General features: G+C 45.4%; 7 protein-coding genes across 7 annotated transcripts; 6 read left to right on the top strand and 1 right to left on the bottom strand.

The window, feature by feature from the left end:
- Positions 1–1,429: 1,429 nt before the first annotated feature.
- F5Y00DRAFT_252355 (uncharacterized protein) lies at positions 1,430–3,427 on the top strand (the record flags this gene model as incomplete). Its single annotated transcript, XM_048009930.1, has 5 exons — positions 1,430–1,632; positions 1,693–1,993; positions 2,045–2,295; positions 2,348–2,627; positions 2,681–3,427. 5 exons carry the CDS (start codon positions 1,430–1,432, stop codon positions 3,425–3,427), a joined length of 1,782 nt encoding a protein of 593 aa, XP_047866212.1.
- Positions 3,428–3,718: 291 nt separating this feature from the next.
- F5Y00DRAFT_35918 (uncharacterized protein) lies at positions 3,719–4,859 on the top strand. Its single transcript, XM_048013541.1, has 2 exons — positions 3,719–4,116; positions 4,191–4,859. The coding sequence occupies exons 1-2, from the start codon at positions 4,009–4,011 to the stop codon at positions 4,725–4,727; spliced, it is 645 nt and encodes a 214-aa protein (XP_047866211.1). The 5' UTR covers positions 3,719–4,008; the 3' UTR covers positions 4,728–4,859.
- F5Y00DRAFT_35897 (uncharacterized protein) lies at positions 4,860–6,689 on the top strand. Its single transcript, XM_048013540.1, has 4 exons — positions 4,860–5,277; positions 5,348–5,455; positions 5,506–5,815; positions 5,870–6,689. The coding sequence occupies exons 1-4, from the start codon at positions 4,992–4,994 to the stop codon at positions 6,549–6,551; spliced, it is 1,386 nt and encodes a 461-aa protein (XP_047866210.1). The 5' UTR covers positions 4,860–4,991; the 3' UTR covers positions 6,552–6,689.
- Positions 6,690–6,725: 36 nt separating this feature from the next.
- Positions 6,726–7,830, bottom strand: F5Y00DRAFT_260578 (putative short-chain dehydrogenase/reductase family protein; the record flags this gene model as incomplete). The annotated part of the gene is made up of 3 exons (XM_048011034.1): positions 6,726–6,846; positions 6,898–7,173; positions 7,232–7,830. 3 exons carry the CDS (start codon positions 7,828–7,830, stop codon positions 6,726–6,728), a joined length of 996 nt encoding a protein of 331 aa, XP_047866209.1.
- Positions 7,831–9,617: 1,787 nt separating this feature from the next.
- On the top strand, positions 9,618–11,176 carry F5Y00DRAFT_233023 (uncharacterized protein). The gene is made up of 2 exons (XM_048007246.1): positions 9,618–10,073; positions 10,126–11,176. Exons 1-2 carry the CDS (start codon positions 9,965–9,967, stop codon positions 10,932–10,934), a joined length of 918 nt encoding a protein of 305 aa, XP_047866208.1. The 5' UTR covers positions 9,618–9,964; the 3' UTR covers positions 10,935–11,176.
- A 7-nt stretch (positions 11,177–11,183) lies between these two features.
- Positions 11,184–12,719, top strand: F5Y00DRAFT_233022 (uncharacterized protein). Its single transcript, XM_048007245.1, has 3 exons — positions 11,184–11,327; positions 11,383–12,311; positions 12,400–12,719. The coding sequence occupies exons 1-3, from the start codon at positions 11,307–11,309 to the stop codon at positions 12,461–12,463; spliced, it is 1,014 nt and encodes a 337-aa protein (XP_047866207.1). The 5' UTR covers positions 11,184–11,306; the 3' UTR covers positions 12,464–12,719.
- Positions 12,720–14,354: 1,635 nt separating this feature from the next.
- F5Y00DRAFT_35873 (glycoside hydrolase family 55 protein) lies at positions 14,355–17,683 on the top strand. The gene is made up of 9 exons (XM_048013539.1): positions 14,355–14,391; positions 14,526–15,022; positions 15,072–15,158; positions 15,206–15,260; positions 15,317–15,406; positions 15,466–15,629; positions 15,694–15,913; positions 16,080–17,276; positions 17,340–17,683. Exons 2-9 carry the CDS (start codon positions 14,732–14,734, stop codon positions 17,501–17,503), a joined length of 2,268 nt encoding a protein of 755 aa, XP_047866206.1. The 5' UTR covers positions 14,355–14,391; positions 14,526–14,731; the 3' UTR covers positions 17,504–17,683.
- The last annotated feature ends 333 nt before the right edge of the window (positions 17,684–18,016 follow it).

Genomic DNA, 18,016 nt, shown 5'->3' with positions numbered 1-18,016 from the left:
ACATTGCCCATATAAGGCACCTACCTAGGTAAGTATAGCCTGTCTACTAATTTTCCAAGAAAAGCGGTGATTGTAGTTAGGACCTTGGATCGTGAATGTGGGTATACCTATGCAGGTGTGATTTTGTACCTGCGATTTGCTGCAAGTCCAGGTTGTTTAGCGGCTGGTTGCGGCTCTGGTCTGGAAAGATCCTTGTCCTAAAAAACAGCCAATTGCTGTTTGACCGTTGGCTCTTGATGTTATGAAGGAATTCCGCTAAGCTTTCGCTGAAGCTTGATTTAAGTATGTAAATGTACAATAAGGTAAAAAGAGTAGCTATGCCTAGACTTTTACTATCATTTAGTTAGTTATGTCGAAATGAGAACTTGATTCTTTCTTCTATGTAACCAGTTAAAAGAAGTTGAGTGATTGAAATCTTTGTTGATTGTTGACTGTTGATAAGAACTTGCAATGCAATTACCGCAGCTTATGCTAATCCAGAATGCATGTATGTGGAAATATTATACTAAGGGACATAAGGTTGAACCTAATGTACCTAGGTACCTAATGTATGCGGGCAGTTGTGGGGAATTCTGAATTTTACCTTAGGTGTAAACAAAATTCCCCATTATTTTCGCGTTTACCATTCTTCTTATCCATGTCACCTCGGATATCGTGAAACAAACCGGTGCACACCAATGCAACAAGCTTATCCCCTCCCCTTTACTATATCCTTGCTTACATGAAGCTACAAGCGGCCAAATGATTCTTCAGAAGTTACAATCCTTGTCATAATCCTTCGACTCAAGCTGGCTTCCTAGGTAGCCTAGATCAACCTCCTCGACGAAAGCGGTCAAACTTGCCATACATCAGCTCCCTAAGCTTCATGTCACGACTGATTTAGCCTACGGCTAGACTTATCTAGCCCATGAGCGCTTTTTCATACTAGCAAATGAGAGTATCGCAATATTCAGAGTCAAGGATCCACGCTCAATCTTTGAGGTTCCCCAGGCCGTTCTAGATTCAGTATTGTGACATTACCGCGTACCGGCTACAGTTTCCAATATCGGTGATTTACGGAGCGGGTCACCGGATTGTCCGCGGTACCGATTCCATCCGCCGGAACGAGCCAACGTCTTAGGTCAGTATGCCATCTTGTAGCTGGGGTCTACCGCTCTATGCAACCATCTTAGTTAGCATCATCTCTATCCATGAGAAACACCCGATGCGTTTTCAGCCGTGTCGTCTTACTTTTTCGATAATACGAAGACTAAATCACTCAACTACACCGCATTAGGTCTTTTGAATCAGTGCCCGTTCATTTGGCGTTCGACCCCTTTCGCCCCTTTTACCCCCTTTCTCTCCCGTACTACCTACATCTCGTATTATAGCTGCATATGAAGTCTGACAGTTGATATCTCATAAGTAGTCTACTTTGCCATATTTCAAGATGGCTAGTCTTCCGGCCTTGTCAGAGGCCGAGATGCGTCTCTTTAATCAAGTCTGTGAGGCTGTAAATGCCACGAACGAAAATCAAAAGGATCTACTCAAGTCGTTTATCTATAACGAGGCATCTCCCGAATGGGTCCGCTTAGTTTCATTAGCTGAATCGAACGGTCCCATGAGTGTGCTGTCGGAGGACGAGTCGAAGTAGTACGTCAGACCACTTTCATCTGATATACATTAGGTATCTGTTGTTAACATACATCGCAGTCTGAACTCTCTTCAGTCAGCTAATCGTGGCCACCGATCAAACCAATCCCGTGGGGAAGTGGACATATTTTCCGAGATGCCATTTAGTCAGAAGACCATTGATCATAACGCGGTCAAGGCTGCTCTCCATGACATGAATCAGTATAATAATGTCCTTGAAAAACTTCTCGTGAAATACAAAGACTATGTTCGCCGTAGTATCGCTAATTTACAGCGGCCTTCAGAAACCAATGACGAAGTGTCTATAGTAAAGCAGAAGATCTCCGCTCTGTCTCTCAGGAAAGATTTACTCAAATCAAAGGTATAAACGAATCCCAAAGGTTGAATAGTTTTTAATACTAATATCGGAAAGATCCATACGCTAGAAGATAAAATCAGCCACCATACGAGTCAACTTGAAGGGATCGCCCAAGTCAAGTCTACCTCGTTAGAGGCAGACGGCAACGAAAGGTTAAAATCTGTTACCCCAAAGCAAGTTTTCGAAACCACGGTTGTATCCTATGATCACATTCTTAGTAAATTAAATGCCCTATATTGTGAGCTAGGCGACGATGTTATCGATGACGATGCGATTCTTCGGACAGCCAGACGCCATGCCAATCAGTTAAGTATATTCCGTATCTCCGATTTTACACTGCTATTAACCAAACAATAGAATCGTTTTATCGCTAGCTACAAAATGCCGCGCATCGTTAGATACTGTTTTCCTGGAGACTTCGTCTATTCCTAATAAACAGGTTTCTTTCGCGCCTGGCAATGCGCAGGCCATTAATGATGAGCGTGATGATGTATATGCTGAAATACAATCTCTGTGGGATGAGATGGTGCCGCTTGCGCATATGGTGGTAGAGAAAGAATTTCTCAAGCCCATCCTAGGGAAGGTCGAAACGTGCTCTGAGCGTCAGACTGTACGTGATGCGACCGTTTCTCGCTATGTAAGTTGCTATTTCCATTTCCAACACCTAAACCTATAACTGACTTAATATAGACATCTGCTGTTCTTGGTTTCATGAATGAACGCCTCCGTCTCCTGGCAGATCGTATTAAGATGCTAGCTTATTATCACCAGTCCCTTCTCAGCACGTTTACCCATATAAACAACACACCAGAGTTGGACGTAACCAAAAGACTAGCCAAGAATCCCCCTTCAGACCAAAAAAGGGAAAGCAGCAAAGTAAAGGACCACACATTGCTCGAGAGTATTCGGCGTCAGATGGAACTCTACGGCTCCGTCCCGATAGACGTTAATAAAGCTAACGCGCTCACTCCACATATGCAAATTAGAAAGCTTGATCACTACGTCACCTCGCGACAGAAGAAGGGCGATGACCTCTCAAAAAATATACATCTGTTCTTCGAGAAAGCCGCCAAGGCTGAGCTTACAGATGCAGAACTCGGATCCCAACTCCTCCTAGACTCCATAATAGCTGATAGCGCCGCCGCCAGCTCTCAAATGGGTGGACATGTCTATGAAGATCAGCAAGTCGAGGACTCAGTTGCTACATTGAAATCCCAAGTTGAGGAAATCCAAACGGTCTTTAGACAGCTTCGAGAGGATGGAGCTAACCCCCCGGTCTCGGCTCCTGACTTTATCGCATACGCTCATAGTCAGGCAGCGAGACAATTCTCCTATAAGGGTGATGAAGGCGTATCTCTCGCCAAGGGCCAAGAACAGTGTCCTAAATTCGCAGCTCTCATCCACGACTGGGGTGATTCGGTAAATTTTACCAACTAGGTCTTGCGATGATCTACGAGTGGAAAAGTCCATTTGAGGTGTCAGGACTCTTAACTCGTATTAGCTCTTCAATGCACGATCGCGACTCGAGGGTTTAACAAAGCCTTAGCCTATACCTATACCTATACCTATACCGGAGTATCTAAATTGTAACAAGATTAGTAAGTATATGTGCGCTACAATCCTAAATGGCTCCCTATTATCGTATTGAAAGCACGTGGTTACAAATAGACGTTAGATTCGTGTACTTATGGATACCAAATGGTAAACGCTGCGGCTCGATGTCTAGGTAGTTTTGTCTTCCAGTATGGTATTCTTTAGTAACTAGTGTAAAAACTTCTTTGGTTTGAAAACGGATTCTAATTCGAGTCGAAAGCTCTATTAGGAGAAGTTCAATAATTCGGGTCTTTGTCTATACTACATTCCAATACGGACCACAAGGACTTGTCATGGAATCCCGAGCCAATCCGTATTGTCATTTATGAGCACGAACTTTTTAAGAGAAAAACTCGCATTATGTTCGTTGCTGCTACAAGAAACAACAAGAGCTTTGGTATTAGTCTATTTGAAGCAAAGCAGTCATGAGTGGACAATCGAATATTGACATCTCGTACGAAGGGAAGGATGTTGATCAATTATCAGCCGCTGTACATGGTACTATCAAATACTTAACCCATCTTCAGAACTCGGTGAGTCAGGGGGAAAAAAAAAAAGAAATCTAGGTATGCGCCTACCGAACTAATCATACACGGGTCGCATTTAGCTAGATGACGTCAAAGACAACACTAAAGGACTTTTCTGGTGGACTTCGACTCTCGTGTCCATCTGTCTCGGACTTTTCCTCCTTTCCCAACTTATCCGTCTTCGCCAGGAAGTGACTACATTAGTCCAGTACCAAGAGCTCTTCCGAAGAATGTGGGATGAGGACAGAGAAATTGAGGAAGAGAGGATAAAAGAACAGAGGCAAGAGAAGAGGTTAGAAGAACAGCGAAGACAAGCCCGGTCAACCGCACGTGGCAGAGCTGGATCAGAGTTCCCACCGAGAAGAACGCCCACGGCATCGCCTCGCCGCGGCTGGGCAACAGAAGAACCATACGCTCCAACATCTCAGTATAATAGACTATCACCATTCGGAGCTAAAGTCGACGCGGCTCTCAATAATGCCCCCTTGCAAGAAGAGGATCGTGATGAATGGGTTCGCAGGGTAGCATCTATGACTCAGGATCTAAGGCGAAATTATTACGGGGGACAAAATCAAGAGGAGGAGGAGGAGGGCGATCAAGAGGATATTTGTTCGTGAAAGTTCTTAAGATAAAAGACATGGATTGTAGAGAAGGAATGCAGAAACATTTTTCACATTGGTTTAGACACAGTGTTAAGTACTTGGGTATTCTATTAATCGAGACGAGCGTGATTTATTAACTCCGATATATCCGCCACTAATAGGGTACCCGATGCATGATCATGAGTCTCCTATTCTTAAGAGTTATTTCATCTGATGCCATCATGAATCTCAGACTAAGACTTATATATTCATTGAACAGACCTATTAGTATAAGGAACAATGCCCTTTGAATTCGTCGACAATACTATAATTGATCGCAATACGAGAAAGTTGATCCGTAGTCAAGCGGCGAAGGGTCGGAATGTCGGCAAAAAGCACCCATCGCGGGGAAGAAGAGCCACGATCAAAGCTGATGTTGCTAAGTCTGGGTATAAAACCAAACAGTTGGTCTCCCAGCACCATCACACGGCATTACCCACGATAGAACCTCAAGTTGGCGACAGCTTATCCGTTTTCTCCCTACCAGTCGAGTCAACCCCTGGATCTAGAACTCTTGTTCAAAAAGGTAGCGGTCGAGCCCACGACTATTGTCATAGATGTTTATTCATATGAGCGTACTTCTTACCATCGTCTAGCCTTCGCATTCCTTATCAGCGTCCCTCATATGCCCGGTCTTGGCAATGCCATTGATTTCTCTGTATCTGGATCGATATGGATCCAGTTCTGGTTTGTAGATGAAGCATGCAAGTCACCCTACCGAACCCGCGTATACGAACAAGCTAACGGTTCGAAGACTTTCACTGTTCCATAGCGATGTCTATTGCTGCTAAAAATCTATTAACTACAAACTCTGAGGATTCTACCGAAGGGTTGAGTCATCTATCAAACAGCCTCCGCCTAGTCAATCAGAGACTATCCGGGGGTGAGGCGTTGTCAGACATGACACTAGCCTCAGTAGTTGCTATGCTCCAGTACGAGCGGATGTGTGGTCAGTATGACCAAGGCTTGGTTCATTTCAGAGGGCTTCAGAAGATGGTTGAGCTCCGTGGTGGGATCTCCCAGCTTATGAAAGATAAACCAGAGCTTGCTCAAAAGATATTCAGGTAAGGAACGTCGCCATAAACACTATGTATGACTGTGTCCTAATATCACAGTAGGGCCGATCTTGAGTTCGCTATTTATTTAGGATTGCCTACACGGTTTAGCGTCGACGAAGTGCCGGGTGTTGCCAGTCTGAACTGGCTCCGTGAGAGACTTGGGACGTCTCAAATATCTGGCTTACTCACATCGCAGCCTTTCGTGCAGCTGAATCCCCGTATGAAAGAGGTCTGGACAGACATAATGAGTCTTACTTGGTTTCTTAACGAGAAGGTCGCCGATGGTACTAAGATGGATGGGTACACGTATCATGACACCCTCATCCTCATCGGCTACCGACTCGTTCACGTCAGACCCCTTAACACAGACCAAACCGATAGTTTCGAGAATATCATACACATGGGGCTATTGATGATAATGGCCAATTTCCTACTTTCCCTTATGCATAGACTCCCCGATCTACCTCTTCTCCGCCAGAAAATAGGAGTCCTTGCCCAGAAAGAATTTACTGAGGATGCAGAAAACAAGGAAGCTATCCTCTGGGCTTTATTCATGGCAGAAATAACAATATTCAAAACATCTGGGGATGAGAAGTTGACGCAAAGGATAAAGCAAGTTATTCTATCTTTGGGTCTCCAAAGTTGGGAGGACGTATGTCAAAATTTCTCTAAGTTTCCCTGGATCAACGCTCTTCATGATGAACCAGGACGATTACTATGGAATCGTTTAAGTTGTACCTAAGCGTGTGAATGATCTTAATAGGGTTATATGCCTAAATAACACAGCCGCTCTTTGCTAGGCTCCGTATGAATGTTTATCGAACTGTGTAAGGGATTATATTTACTATCAAGCTTCGATATTAATAAATCATGTTTATAGAACTCCTAATCAATAGTGCATTAAATGCCGCCCTTATTACAACACTTCACTCAGACAACCAGGACTAACTGTCTCTAGAACCCTTGATATCTCGTCCCATATAAGCTTTCCTTGTTTCCTACCATCCTCGCTGTTTACCCAGCTGGGTACCTGGTGTCTTGACAACACGTCAGTAATCTAACGACAATAGCGTAAAATAATTACTTACTCCCTAACCTCGCAAGCCGAGACATAACACCCGTGGCTCTCTTCCCCAGCTACCACTGCGTGCAGCAGCGTGCGGCTACCCATTTCAACAGTCCTCCCGAGCAAATAGGCCACGGTGACAATCTGCAAACGCCAAAGGAATCTTACATGTCGGCTAAGCGCCGTCCTGCATAGGCCAGGGTTCACAAGGTTCAAGATAACCCCCGTTTTTGAAACTGGTAGGAGGGTTGCGAGGTGGTGGCCTGCGAAATATTGGAGGAGCTTGCTAAGAGCATATCTGTAATACAAGACATTAGAAGACAACTGGACTTCCGTAAAAGCTAAGAATTTCGAACCTTTGATTCATATCCGACGTTTTCGGGTCATTCAACTTCGTCATTAGATTATCCTTTACACTATCGAAGGCTTCCTTGGCTGCAAATCCAGCCTCGCTCGTAACGATAGTCAAGTGAGGCTGGATATTGAAGCGTTTCGCTGTCTCGGTCATCTTTGGAATGAGGAGGATCGCTAGAAGAAATGTGCTCAAAATATTGATAGTGACAGTCGACTCGTACCCCTCTGCAAGAGCAAACTTGTCAAGCGCAATACTAGCATTCTCGATCAGACCGTCGATACGATCTAATTTCTCGGTAGCCATCTTCGCAAAATCTTTGACGGACTCAAAGCTTGCCAAGTCGAGATGCCATACCTCGGCGATGCCGCGATTGTTCGTCGCGGACTCGATCTCGGCCTTTGCCGCTTCCCCTGCTTTGAGATTTCGGACTGCGATGATTACCTTCTTAGCCCGGACGCGGACTAGATGTTTCGCGGCCTCAAGCCCTAGGCCGGTATTGGAGCCTGTAACGATGTACGTTTTCCCAGCACAAGTTTCCGTCGTAGCGAGGACGGGGAGCTTTTGCCGTTGCTCAGATACAAATTCCCAAGATGACACCATTTTTATATCTGTCGAAAGGGAGTTTTTTGTACGATATTTAGCGATTACTTAGAATAATAATAATGGAAGGCTGTTAATTGAAAATGATATAGGTAGTGAGTGTCTATGACAACCAGTAGAGATGGATGGGAGAAATACGCCATTTTATCCTCCTATTCTACGGACTTTGGACTATCGGCTTCCGCAAAGCCCGGGACGATTAAGTGAAAACTTCGGTCTTCTTCTATACATCTACGTTTACCATACATTGGTTCTATGCATTGTCCCCTATAATCACAACATAGAGTAGTACTATAGATTCCAGCTGCGGTAGAACCAATCAGAGAGCGGTTTCCTAATTGGGACAGACCTGATAGGGGCGTTCTCCTCAGCACGTCGTACCGATAGGATCGGTCGATTCGTGAAATAAGATAATCCTGCTTGCTTTTACATGTATACTCGAAGACTGAACTACATGGTTCGGAGTGGCTTTTCCCGTCAATGTATTACTTAGCAAGGACCATAGGGATGATAGATGTCCATCTCATGCTAGTGATCCACGAGAAACTGGGTTTTTCGAGGCAAAGAGAGCAAAGTTAGTAACCACTTCTTGTTTATAAAATAGAGAGTAAAAATAAACTGATGAGGATTACCTACCAGCTCGGATAGCGATGCTGTCAAGATCAACTACCGCCCTAGGCCTGGACTGGCTGATGTGCGAGGGGTCGCTTAAAGATAAGTTCCCCAACCACTGACGAAATATTGACTGTGGCTGTTCCCTTGGATAAAAATCCAAGAGTCTGCTTTGACTGCCCTATACATTAGGTAGGCTCTCGACACACGAGCCCGTATGCAATAGGCGGCTATAGCGAGCCAAGGTCGTACAGCATGTTTATAATCGTTTCCCCCTTTTCTGGCGTATTGCAGATGAGGATAAAATACTATTATTTACCTAGTAGGGTATGTATCTTTTATTCACATACATGGTTGGTTCTAACTTAGCAGCAAGGTAGTATTCCCAATATCATGTGTCGTATCCGATTTGATATTTTACTTCGTGTCACGGTAGCAATCGCCGAGACAACAGATATTGGTCCAATGCGCCAAAACTGGCAAGTTTTTGCGATTGGTACAATCTACACCACCATCGGGTATAGTCAGTTATTCCTAATCAAGTCCCTAGAGACCATGAGACCTTAGCCGAGACTCTGAGTGGCTGGTGGACGGGGCTGGGGATATCTGATACATATTGGCCGAGAGCCCAAAGATCTCAAATGATGTTCAGGATTCGCAAAGATGTCCGCAAGGGCAGCTTCCCGCTAAACGCATCGGTAGCCGCACATCGAATTATGCGTAGAATACAAGGAGATGATACGGCAGCCTCTGATAACATAACATATTCGGAACAAAGTCCAAAAGAGGCCTTGATGTGAATCAAGAAGGATTCGCCAATTGGCCAATCATTTTGGTTTCAGTCTCCCCAGAAAACAGATTTCCCCAGGGGATGTTTGAGCCCCTGCTGCGGTGTCTCAACCCGGGAGCCTCAGCGTTCTCTTGGCGGGCGGTAGTTCCGGGACTTGGCGTTCTGCGTTAGGTATAGCAATGCTAAACGCGATTCTGGAAAGTTGCTATATTCCATATCTTTTCTAGCGCCCTTAGGAGACTTATCAAGACTCGGAGAGTTCGAAACGTGATAACTCCTCGTATCAGCGTGGCTCAGCCTCAATGAGTTCTAAATGCTTGTTTTGAAGCCAAGGAGGCGATTAGTTCGTTAGATGGGAAAAGTGGGAATACTCAATTCTAAAATGCGATTGGCTACGAAACTATTTCTTAAGTGTTTTGTCCATGGTTTCGGAAACTTCGGGCAACATTTTCGCAAGATAGAGGCTATTAGGTCGAAGTCAGCGAGATAGATGGCTTGTGTGATTGATACTTGCTTCAGCAAAAATGGTGTATATAAGACTCGAGATGAATCGCAGTCTAGCAATGATTCTACTCTCGTCAGCACTACAACAAAAACCTTCAATTTACAATCCATTTAATTCATAATTCTCTTCCATTGTCTTGAGGACAGCCCTGGTGGCATATTTTAACGTCATAATTCCTGTTTATTAATTCTCCATTCTCCAAGTCGTCAAGTCGTCAAGTCGTCACGATGCGCTACTCACTCATTGCCACTTCTGGCCTTCTTGCCACTGTTTATAGTCACGGTCTTGTGACATCTATCAAGGGAGCGAATGGCGTGGTGATGCCCGGACTTAGCGGTATGTTGAGGATCTATCCCGTGCATTGATATTGCGTACTGATGAAAAATAGTTGCCGATGGTACGCCCCGAGACTGCACCTCCAACTCTTGCGGGTCACAGGCCGATACGGCAATCATCAGAGACCGTGAGATATCATCGGGCAAGGCGAGTGCTCTGGGCCGGACCCAAGGCAATGGTCCTATCGACCCCGCTGTCATGATCCAGAATTTCATGGGAGCAGGCGCAACGGTTCCAACTAACAATGGTTCTGGTACCGGTGTGGAAGACGACATCCCGGCAAACGTAGCAAAGAAGAGCACTTCCTTCCCTCGAGCACTGAAGGACTTGCTTTCGGGTCTCACTGGTGGCGCTGGTGGTAATAAAGCTAAGACCGGCGCGGGAACCAAGACCGAGACGGCTGAAGAAACCTCGGTTGCCTCTACAGCTGGTCAGGGTGCTACATCGGGTCTCCCCACATGTGCAGATGACGGTTCAATCACCATGACATTCCGACAGATCAATCAAGATGGTGCTGGTCCGATCGAAGCCGCCGTCGACGGAACCTCGGGTGGTCAGGACCCTGACGCGTTCAAGACCGCCGAAGTAACTCAGGATGTTCCGGGCTCAGGATTCCTAGGATTATCCACAGCCACCAATACGGACTTTCCCTTGACTGTACAGATGCCCGCAGGAATGACCTGCGACGCTACTGTCGGCGATGCTCAGAACGTCTGCATTGTGAGAGTTCGGAACAATGCAATTGCAGGACCGTTTGGAGGCTCAGCGGCTTTCACCCAGTCCCCTGCTGCACGCAAGCGGGCAATCAACTACCGCTTGAAGAAGCGTAGCAACGCTGAGCAGAACCGCCGCCTCAGATAAATGATTTAGCCTAAGAGCTATTATGTATGATAGATGAAGATTGGAGTCGGATATAGGGGAGGTTTAGGATTATCGTCTAGGTAGATCGTCTTGATGAATATTAGTGAGGTTCTAGTGAGGTATCAGTGAGATTTTAGTGAAGTATAAGTGAGGTTTTAGTGAGGCTTTAGTGAGGTATAAGTGACGTTAATTCAATCGTTAGCGCTAAAGCTCGGTCTATTCAGCTTCAGCACAAACCACCGCGTTGTCGCGTATACCTAATGATCTCTTGTCGCGTCTCCGTATTACGTTTGTATTATTCTTCAACTTACAGTTATCATTTGTTATATTCATGAATAAAGCTTAGAAGGATAAATTTCGAGTTCTACAATTATGGCGACTCTCGATTCCGTGGTAAAGCAAGCCCTGCATTTAACAAAACGGTTCTAATTCATTAACTAAAATATAGGCGGCGCGGCCAACCCTTGAAGATGCTAGTAGTCGGGCAAACCAGACCCTCATTCTTCCACCGTTGGACAAGAATGCTGCGGGACAACCTCCCGCGACCGAAGCCGCTGTACCGGCCCCGAAGGCTGGTGCTACCGCTGGCAAGAAACGCAAGTCGGAAACGTCGCTAGATGAGGATATTGCCGCATACAAGCAAGACCTTTCCCATATCGAAACTGATCATCTGTTTATTGATATGAGTTGCAATCAAGTGAGGGGCAAAATCAATAAGCTCTTGGATAGTAACATTATGAAGAAAGGCGAGTTCTGCGATGCCATCGCCAGCACCCATAGAAGCGTCAGCGTATTTCTATCTAAGAGAGGAAGTATGGATGGGGCCGAAAGTCTCGCTTATACCCACGCTTGGAAATGGTTCAAACAGCGAGAGATCGCTGGTCTCAAGATGCCGGATGTGAAAAAGCGACAGAAGACCGAAGCTGAAGCTGCCGCTGCCGCTGCCGCTGCCGCTGGGTCCAGTGGCGCCAGCAAGATGACTGCGCCACTGGCATCCGGGACGGATATTAGCAACATTCATCTACCTGGTGAAGAGACCGATTCTGTCCCAGTATACAACACATGTGACGAGGTTCGCAGGAAGATCAACGCGCATCTCAAAACGCCGGGTTTGACCGCCGCGCAGTTTTGCCGTGATATATATGCACAACTCAGACAGCCCAAAGGCAAATGTTTCCAGTCGAAGCAACTTGCCGATTTCCGTGGCAAGAAAGGTGCCAATTCCGGCTGCACCAGTCCGGTCTTCTATGCTGCTTATGTCTACTTTGAGAAGAAACGGATTGCCGAGGGCAAACCGAAAAGCCTGCATCGGCTCAAAATGGAGAGCCTCTGGGCTGGGAGGGGGGGCTTTGACCGCGAACATGACGGACGAACCACGTATGTATCAATCGTTTTTGCTTCCCTATTTACCCCTACGTATTCCCTGTTGCTACTGGTCATTCATTACGTTAACTTGGGTATACAGCTATATAACTACATCTACCACGCCACTCTATATGGATCAATACGGAATGATTTATCCCACTTGAGATTAAACCTCAGGAGGTATCCAATTTTTTGTTTACGGGTGACGGACGGGATATGACGTAGTATGATGGCCGAGTTGAAGGGCAATCCTAAAGTTGAGGCAACTCCCTGTTATATACTACTATATAGGATGGCAACATCGTTGTAAAATTATATCGTTATTTCAGGCCATTACAGCCAGAGGAGTTGAGGTTGTCAATCAAGTGACAAGGATCGAGTAAGTTCCGAGGAAAGTATCATAAGCTTAATATAAATGCCTTCACAAAGACCCGATGACAGGGACACGTTTTAATATGCTAGAAAATATTAACTCGTAACGTGATAGACCCAAAATAATCGTAGACTATTCGATTCTTTTCAGTCGGTGTAGTTCCAGTCGGAGTCGAAAAGAAAGGCTCTTCCAGACTCCCCTCTAACCGGCCAATGACTTGCCTAACAGACTTCTCCTATGTAGATCAACAGATTCTCCCTACATTTTTAGATTGCATAGATCGACATAAAGTACATCAATTCCTTGAAGCTAATATACTTAACACGTTCCTGTTACACAAGAAACCAAGAACGGGGCGATGCCGAACTGCTGGATCTTGGTATCAAAACAGGTAAGCGGATACACGTTTGCTAGAGAAGCAAACAATTTGACAACGTAGAGACTGTCGTCGAGGGCTTATGCAATCTATTAAGCGGCTAAGGTTACGTAAGTCAATCAGCATGACAACTTGATGGAGCCCAATACTATGTATATATCTTTAATCTTTATAATCATAAAGCTCATCGTCGATCTCAAACTTATTGTCATGCGCGCGTAATAGCTTTGTATCTGAGTCAGAACTTCAAAGCAGGGTGATCTTGGAAGAATACTTCCTAAGGAATAGTTAATAAGGCAACGATTCAATACATCCCATTGACCTAAGTTGTCTTATTTGTCCAGTCGTATATAGCGCATCAGCCAGGTAAGTTAAGTAAGAGAAGTAACCATTTAATAGTGAAATCATTATAAATCAAAAATTGAATGGATGATTGTTATTTGGTTAAGTATAAGTTAGATACAAGTTGAACATTATTAGAAGATACGTAGGTAGCTAGTAAGAGACAAACACGAAATATATATTATAGGTGGATAGGTGGGTTAGGTTAGGATAGGAGGTAGTTAATAAGGCATTCGAAGTACTTTAGGTAATCAATATAATTACCTAGGTAAACATATATAAACCAGTCCATTATAATATAGCACAGTGCTTGCGTTTCAACTTCAAAAATTAAAATTGAAGGGTTCGCAGAATAGAGAGCTTCGAATAATATTAGCAGAGGATCGCATAAATAGGTAGGTTAGGTTAGGTAGTTGCCTAACCTACCTCGGTATGGGGGCATCGCATCGTCAATTCAAATCTAAAGTTAGCTCGACTTGCTACGTTCCCTTCCCTTGGCTACTTTCAAAAGGGAAGGTCTAATTCTATATCGGGCTACTGCAAATCCACCTACCTTATAATAGCAATATAATGGTATCAGCTACCTCGAAAACGTAGTAGACTCGGGGTAACTCCTTCACTAGAAGGTCCGGAAAACATAGGGGCTCTATTTGCGATGTACCTACTATGGCCGATCGAAGTCTTTCATACGTAGGATGCTCCATCATGACGTGAAGCAGGCTACTTTTATATGATCTGCATCAATATTGTGAGGCGAAGAATTGGATAAATTGTTGAACTATTGACCAGTTTACGCGAGGTCAAAGTCTCCCATAAGATTCAGGGGGTGTGGTCAATGCCACGGTGAGAGGTAAAGTGAGATGATGTATTAATGCGGTCGGAGTTGACTTCAGCTGACCGGATGCAATGTGCCCTCCTTATTGGACATAGTTAATAGCTACTCAAGGAAAGGACAATACGACAACCCTCTTCCACAAGGCGAAATGTCATCTTCAACTGCCGTAAGTCTAGGTAATTAAATGTTAAATTACATTCGACCTCTTCAATTGTAATCGAATAAATCCGACACCATCATGAACCTTTAGCATAGTTTCAACTGCTGGATTGTATGAGTATTCGGTTTAACCCTACCTAGGCATTGCTGGCGTCATCAAAAGTAGCGTCCGAATGCCAAGTTCGTATGCGGACCTCATCCTCATAAGCCCCATTGGAAATGCCGTCGGAGTCCAGCCTAATGCTACCTCCCATATATATAGCTTCACTCGCTAGCTTTGCGAGGAGAATATCTTAGCTAGCTTGCTGGGTCTCAACATAGGCTCATACATTTTATCGATCTTCGATATGGCTGCGCTAAAGCTTTTTGTTGCTGCTCTGCTAGGGGGGGCATCATGCTACAGTATCCCATGGGGTATAGGAGACACCGAAACCATCTCTAAAAGGGCTACCAGCTTCTGGTATGCCAACATGGACCACACAGGCCAGGCTCGCGGCTATGCGCCCGGCCTGGGCGATGACAACTACCCGGTATACATCGCTGTTAAGCCCGGCGACGGTCCTGGAATTGCGAACGCCATAAAAGATGCCGGTAATGGTAATAAGCGGAATTCTCAGTGGTTGGCGTCTCAACCAAGGGTATGTGTTTACTATGAAGGTTATTGATCGTGGGCTAAGGAATAACTAGGTGGTCTATATCCCACCTGGGACGTACGAAGTCAGCGAAACTATCGAAATGAACACCGATACTATTCTTATGGGAGATGCCACAGACGTGAGTGTATAAGTCGCCTCTAATATATACCCACTAACTTCAGTCAGCCGCCTATAATCAAAGCCGCAGCCGGCTTCTCGGGAGAGCAAACCCTCCTATCTGGTAAGCCTGTCTTGCCATACAAAGAGGGTGTGGACTTTTTTAACTGTGTGTCACAGGTCGGGATCCGGGAACTGATGGGAAGGGAGAACTTTCCTTTGCGGTTGGAGTAAAGAATATAATACTTGACACTACTAATATTCCAGGAGGTAATATTGTTCTGGTATTATGGCGAGTGTTCGGATCTGTTTCTAACAATGATTATCAGGTAACGAATTCACTGCACTCGGCTGGGGAGTTGCCCAAGCAGCTCAGTTGCAGAATGTTAAAATTGTTATGGCATCATCTGTTAACGGCAAGGGACATACGGGTATCCAACTTACGAGGGGCTCTACTCTTGGTCTAGCTGACGTTCGAGTCGAACGTGGTCAGGTAATTAGCATAGCGCCCTCTTCCTATTGACATGATGGGAAAGTTACTAATAAAATCGGCCTAGAACGGAATTTGGCATAATGGTCATCAACAGGCCCTTTATAAGGGTATTTATTTTTACCAAAACACAGTCGGTATGCTGATAAACGGCGGGAATACTATTAGTATTATCGGCGCGACGTTTGATACCGTTGGGACCGCAGTCAATCATGACGGCGGTTCTCCGTGGATTGCACTCATTGATGCAAAATCCATCAATTCTGGCGTGACTTTCATAACTTCAGGTCAGTGATCGTCCTCGTTACTAAGGGTAGAGATCCCACGTGGTTGACCCTTATAATTTCTCCACTCCATGACTTTCAATCCATTTTATTCGCGAGACCCAGAATACAATTTCAACCCCTTCATAACACAGTGTTAGGTCGTCAGAGACTAACAAGAAGCTAACAGGATACCCATCATTCCTAATCGAGAACCTGGACAAAGATAGTAACTCAGATATTGCTCATGTGCGGGGAGACACAGCATTGGGTCCTCAAAGTCATGTGGATAACTATTCATATGGAAACACCGTGAACGGTAATCCTATTTACGGCCCCGTGTCTTCATCGTTGAACCGACCCGCTGCTTTGGCACCGAATGGCAAGTATCCAGTTGTCCCCGCTCCCAGCTATGCAGAGAACCCTGTCTCGGACTTCATCAACGTGAAAGATTCGGCCCAAAACGGCGGTCACAAAATACTGGGAGACAACACTGTGGACGAGTCGGGAACACTCAACCAAGTATTACAGTATGCGGCAGATAATAACAAGATTGCTTATTTCCCATTCGGAAAGTATAGAGTAGACGATACTTTAATCATACCGAAAGGCTCGCGTATTGTTGGCGAAGCTTGGGCGACGATCACTGGCAACGGCGATAAGTTCAAGGACTCGGCTAATCCGAGACCGGTTGTCTCTGTCGGCGAAAATGGCGACGTTGGGACGGCTCAAATCCAAGACATGCGGTTCACCGTCTCCGATGTTCTTCCCGGTGCTATCATTCTACAATTTAACATTGCAGGCTCGTCCCCCGGGGATGTAGCCTTGTGGAATTCTCTAATTACCGTCGGTGGCACACTTGGAGCGTCCGCGCTCGCTGACGCTTGCGGTGATCCGAGTAACGAATGCCAGGCAGCTTTCATTGGATTGCATCTCACCCCTAGCTCATCCGTGTACGTTGAGAATGTGTGGAATTGGGTTGCCGACCACTTCATCGAAGGGAGCGGCGGCTGCAGTATATCTGCAAAGGGCGGCACGCTTGTCGAGTCTACCAAAGGCACCTGGCTCCACGCGCTCGGCAGTGAACATTGGTGGCTGTACCAGCTCAACTTGCGGAACGCGAAAAACGTGATGGTTAGCTTGCTACAGTCGGAGACGAACTATGACCAGGGCGATAACGTTCAGCAAACACCGCCAGCCCCTTGGGAACCGGACGTTAAGAACTGGGGAGACCCGGATTTCTCATGGTGTGACGGCGGAGATACTAGATGTCGTATGGGATTCGCGAATTACATCCAAGGCGGCTCCGATATATACACGTACGCATCCGCATCCTGGGCCTTCTTTAGCGGCCCGTCCTACCAGGGATGTTCGGGAGATTGTCAGGGTAAGTTAAGAAGCGATTTAATTTCCTACTCCTTGCACCGGTTACTAATTTTTAATACCACAGATTACATGCACTGGATTTCCGAGACACCTTCAAACCTCAAAGCATACGGCATATGCTCCAAGAGTACTCGGACGGCTCTCCACCTCGGAGACGGAACCGACATCCAAACACAGCCAGATTTCACAGGGTCCTGGGGAAGTTTGGTGGGCCGTTACACGCCGTAAGGATGGGATGTAAGGGGGGGAGAGTTACCACCGTTTCCACGTGCATTGCATTCGTAATAGGTATCTAAGATCTGTGTATACACTAGGTTAGTATACTACATTCAAGCCCTTATCCGCAAATCATTCCTTCGTATATAGTTAGTAAAAAAATGCATTATGATAAGCATGTGACAGCTCGAATTTTTAATGTTCGCAAGAATCCTTCGTATGCATAATGACTTCATTTTCACGCTGTCAAAGCCACTCAGGCGCCGGGTATTGGAGTGCTCGTATTATATATACCATGTGTACCCCTTTTTCCTCCTCGTTGGTTAGAATGAAGATCTATCATCCGGCTTACTACAACGAGAAAAATATGAATAGGTAGCTGAAACTTGCCTGTCTTCTCTCCAAATGAACGCGAGTTTTCTCCGGGTCTGGGCGAATATTTCTTACAAATTTCAATAGGAATCGAGCCTTTCATTTCCTACTCCTATTGTTACTGGTTGCTATGTACGGATCTTTGCAAACCTC

This window comes from Daldinia vernicosa, assembly GCF_022497035.1.
Source record: "Daldinia vernicosa strain CBS 139.73 unplaced genomic scaffold F5Y00scaffold_15, whole genome shotgun sequence".
Taxonomy (NCBI): Eukaryota; Fungi; Ascomycota; class Sordariomycetes; order Xylariales; family Hypoxylaceae; genus Daldinia; species Daldinia vernicosa.
Note: the sequence above shows the minus strand (reverse complement) of the source record. Positions and strands in the feature narration are given on the sequence as shown.

What these genes read in the sequence shown, in the direction of transcription:
- F5Y00DRAFT_35897 (XM_048013540.1), top strand. Translation starts at nt 4,992, where the DNA reads ATGCCCTTTGAATTCGTCGACAATACTATAATTGATCGCAATACGAGA. An exon ending in CTGGTTTGTAGATGAAGCAT is followed by an intron (nt 5,456 to 5,505) that starts GCAAGTCACCCT and finishes AACGGTTCGAAG; the next exon opens with ACTTTCACTGTTCCATAGCG. An exon ending in CTTGCTCAAAAGATATTCAG is followed by an intron (nt 5,816 to 5,869) that starts GTAAGGAACGTC and finishes ATATCACAGTAG; the next exon opens with GGCCGATCTTGAGTTCGCTA.
- F5Y00DRAFT_233022 (XM_048007245.1), top strand. Translation starts at nt 11,307, where the DNA reads ATGGCGACTCTCGATTCCGTG. An exon ending in TGGCGACTCTCGATTCCGTG is followed by an intron (nt 11,328 to 11,382) that starts GTAAAGCAAGCC and finishes ACTAAAATATAG; the next exon opens with GCGGCGCGGCCAACCCTTGA. An exon ending in GAACATGACGGACGAACCAC is followed by an intron (nt 12,312 to 12,399) that starts GTATGTATCAAT and finishes TTGGGTATACAG; the next exon opens with CTATATAACTACATCTACCA.
- F5Y00DRAFT_233023 (XM_048007246.1), top strand. Translation starts at nt 9,965, where the DNA reads ATGCGCTACTCACTCATTGCCACTTCTGGCCTTCTTGCCACTGTTTAT. An exon ending in GGTGATGCCCGGACTTAGCG is followed by an intron (nt 10,074 to 10,125) that starts GTATGTTGAGGA and finishes GATGAAAAATAG; the next exon opens with TTGCCGATGGTACGCCCCGA.
- F5Y00DRAFT_35873 (XM_048013539.1), top strand. Translation starts at nt 14,732, where the DNA reads ATGGCTGCGCTAAAGCTTTTTGTTGCTGCTCTGCTAGGGGGGGCATCA. An exon ending in CACTACTAATATTCCAGGAG is followed by an intron (nt 15,407 to 15,465) that starts GTAATATTGTTC and finishes AATGATTATCAG; the next exon opens with GTAACGAATTCACTGCACTC. An exon ending in ATGTTCGGGAGATTGTCAGG is followed by an intron (nt 17,277 to 17,339) that starts GTAAGTTAAGAA and finishes TTAATACCACAG; the next exon opens with ATTACATGCACTGGATTTCC.
- F5Y00DRAFT_35918 (XM_048013541.1), top strand. Translation starts at nt 4,009, where the DNA reads ATGAGTGGACAATCGAATATTGACATCTCGTACGAAGGGAAGGATGTT. An exon ending in TAACCCATCTTCAGAACTCG is followed by an intron (nt 4,117 to 4,190) that starts GTGAGTCAGGGG and finishes GGTCGCATTTAG; the next exon opens with CTAGATGACGTCAAAGACAA.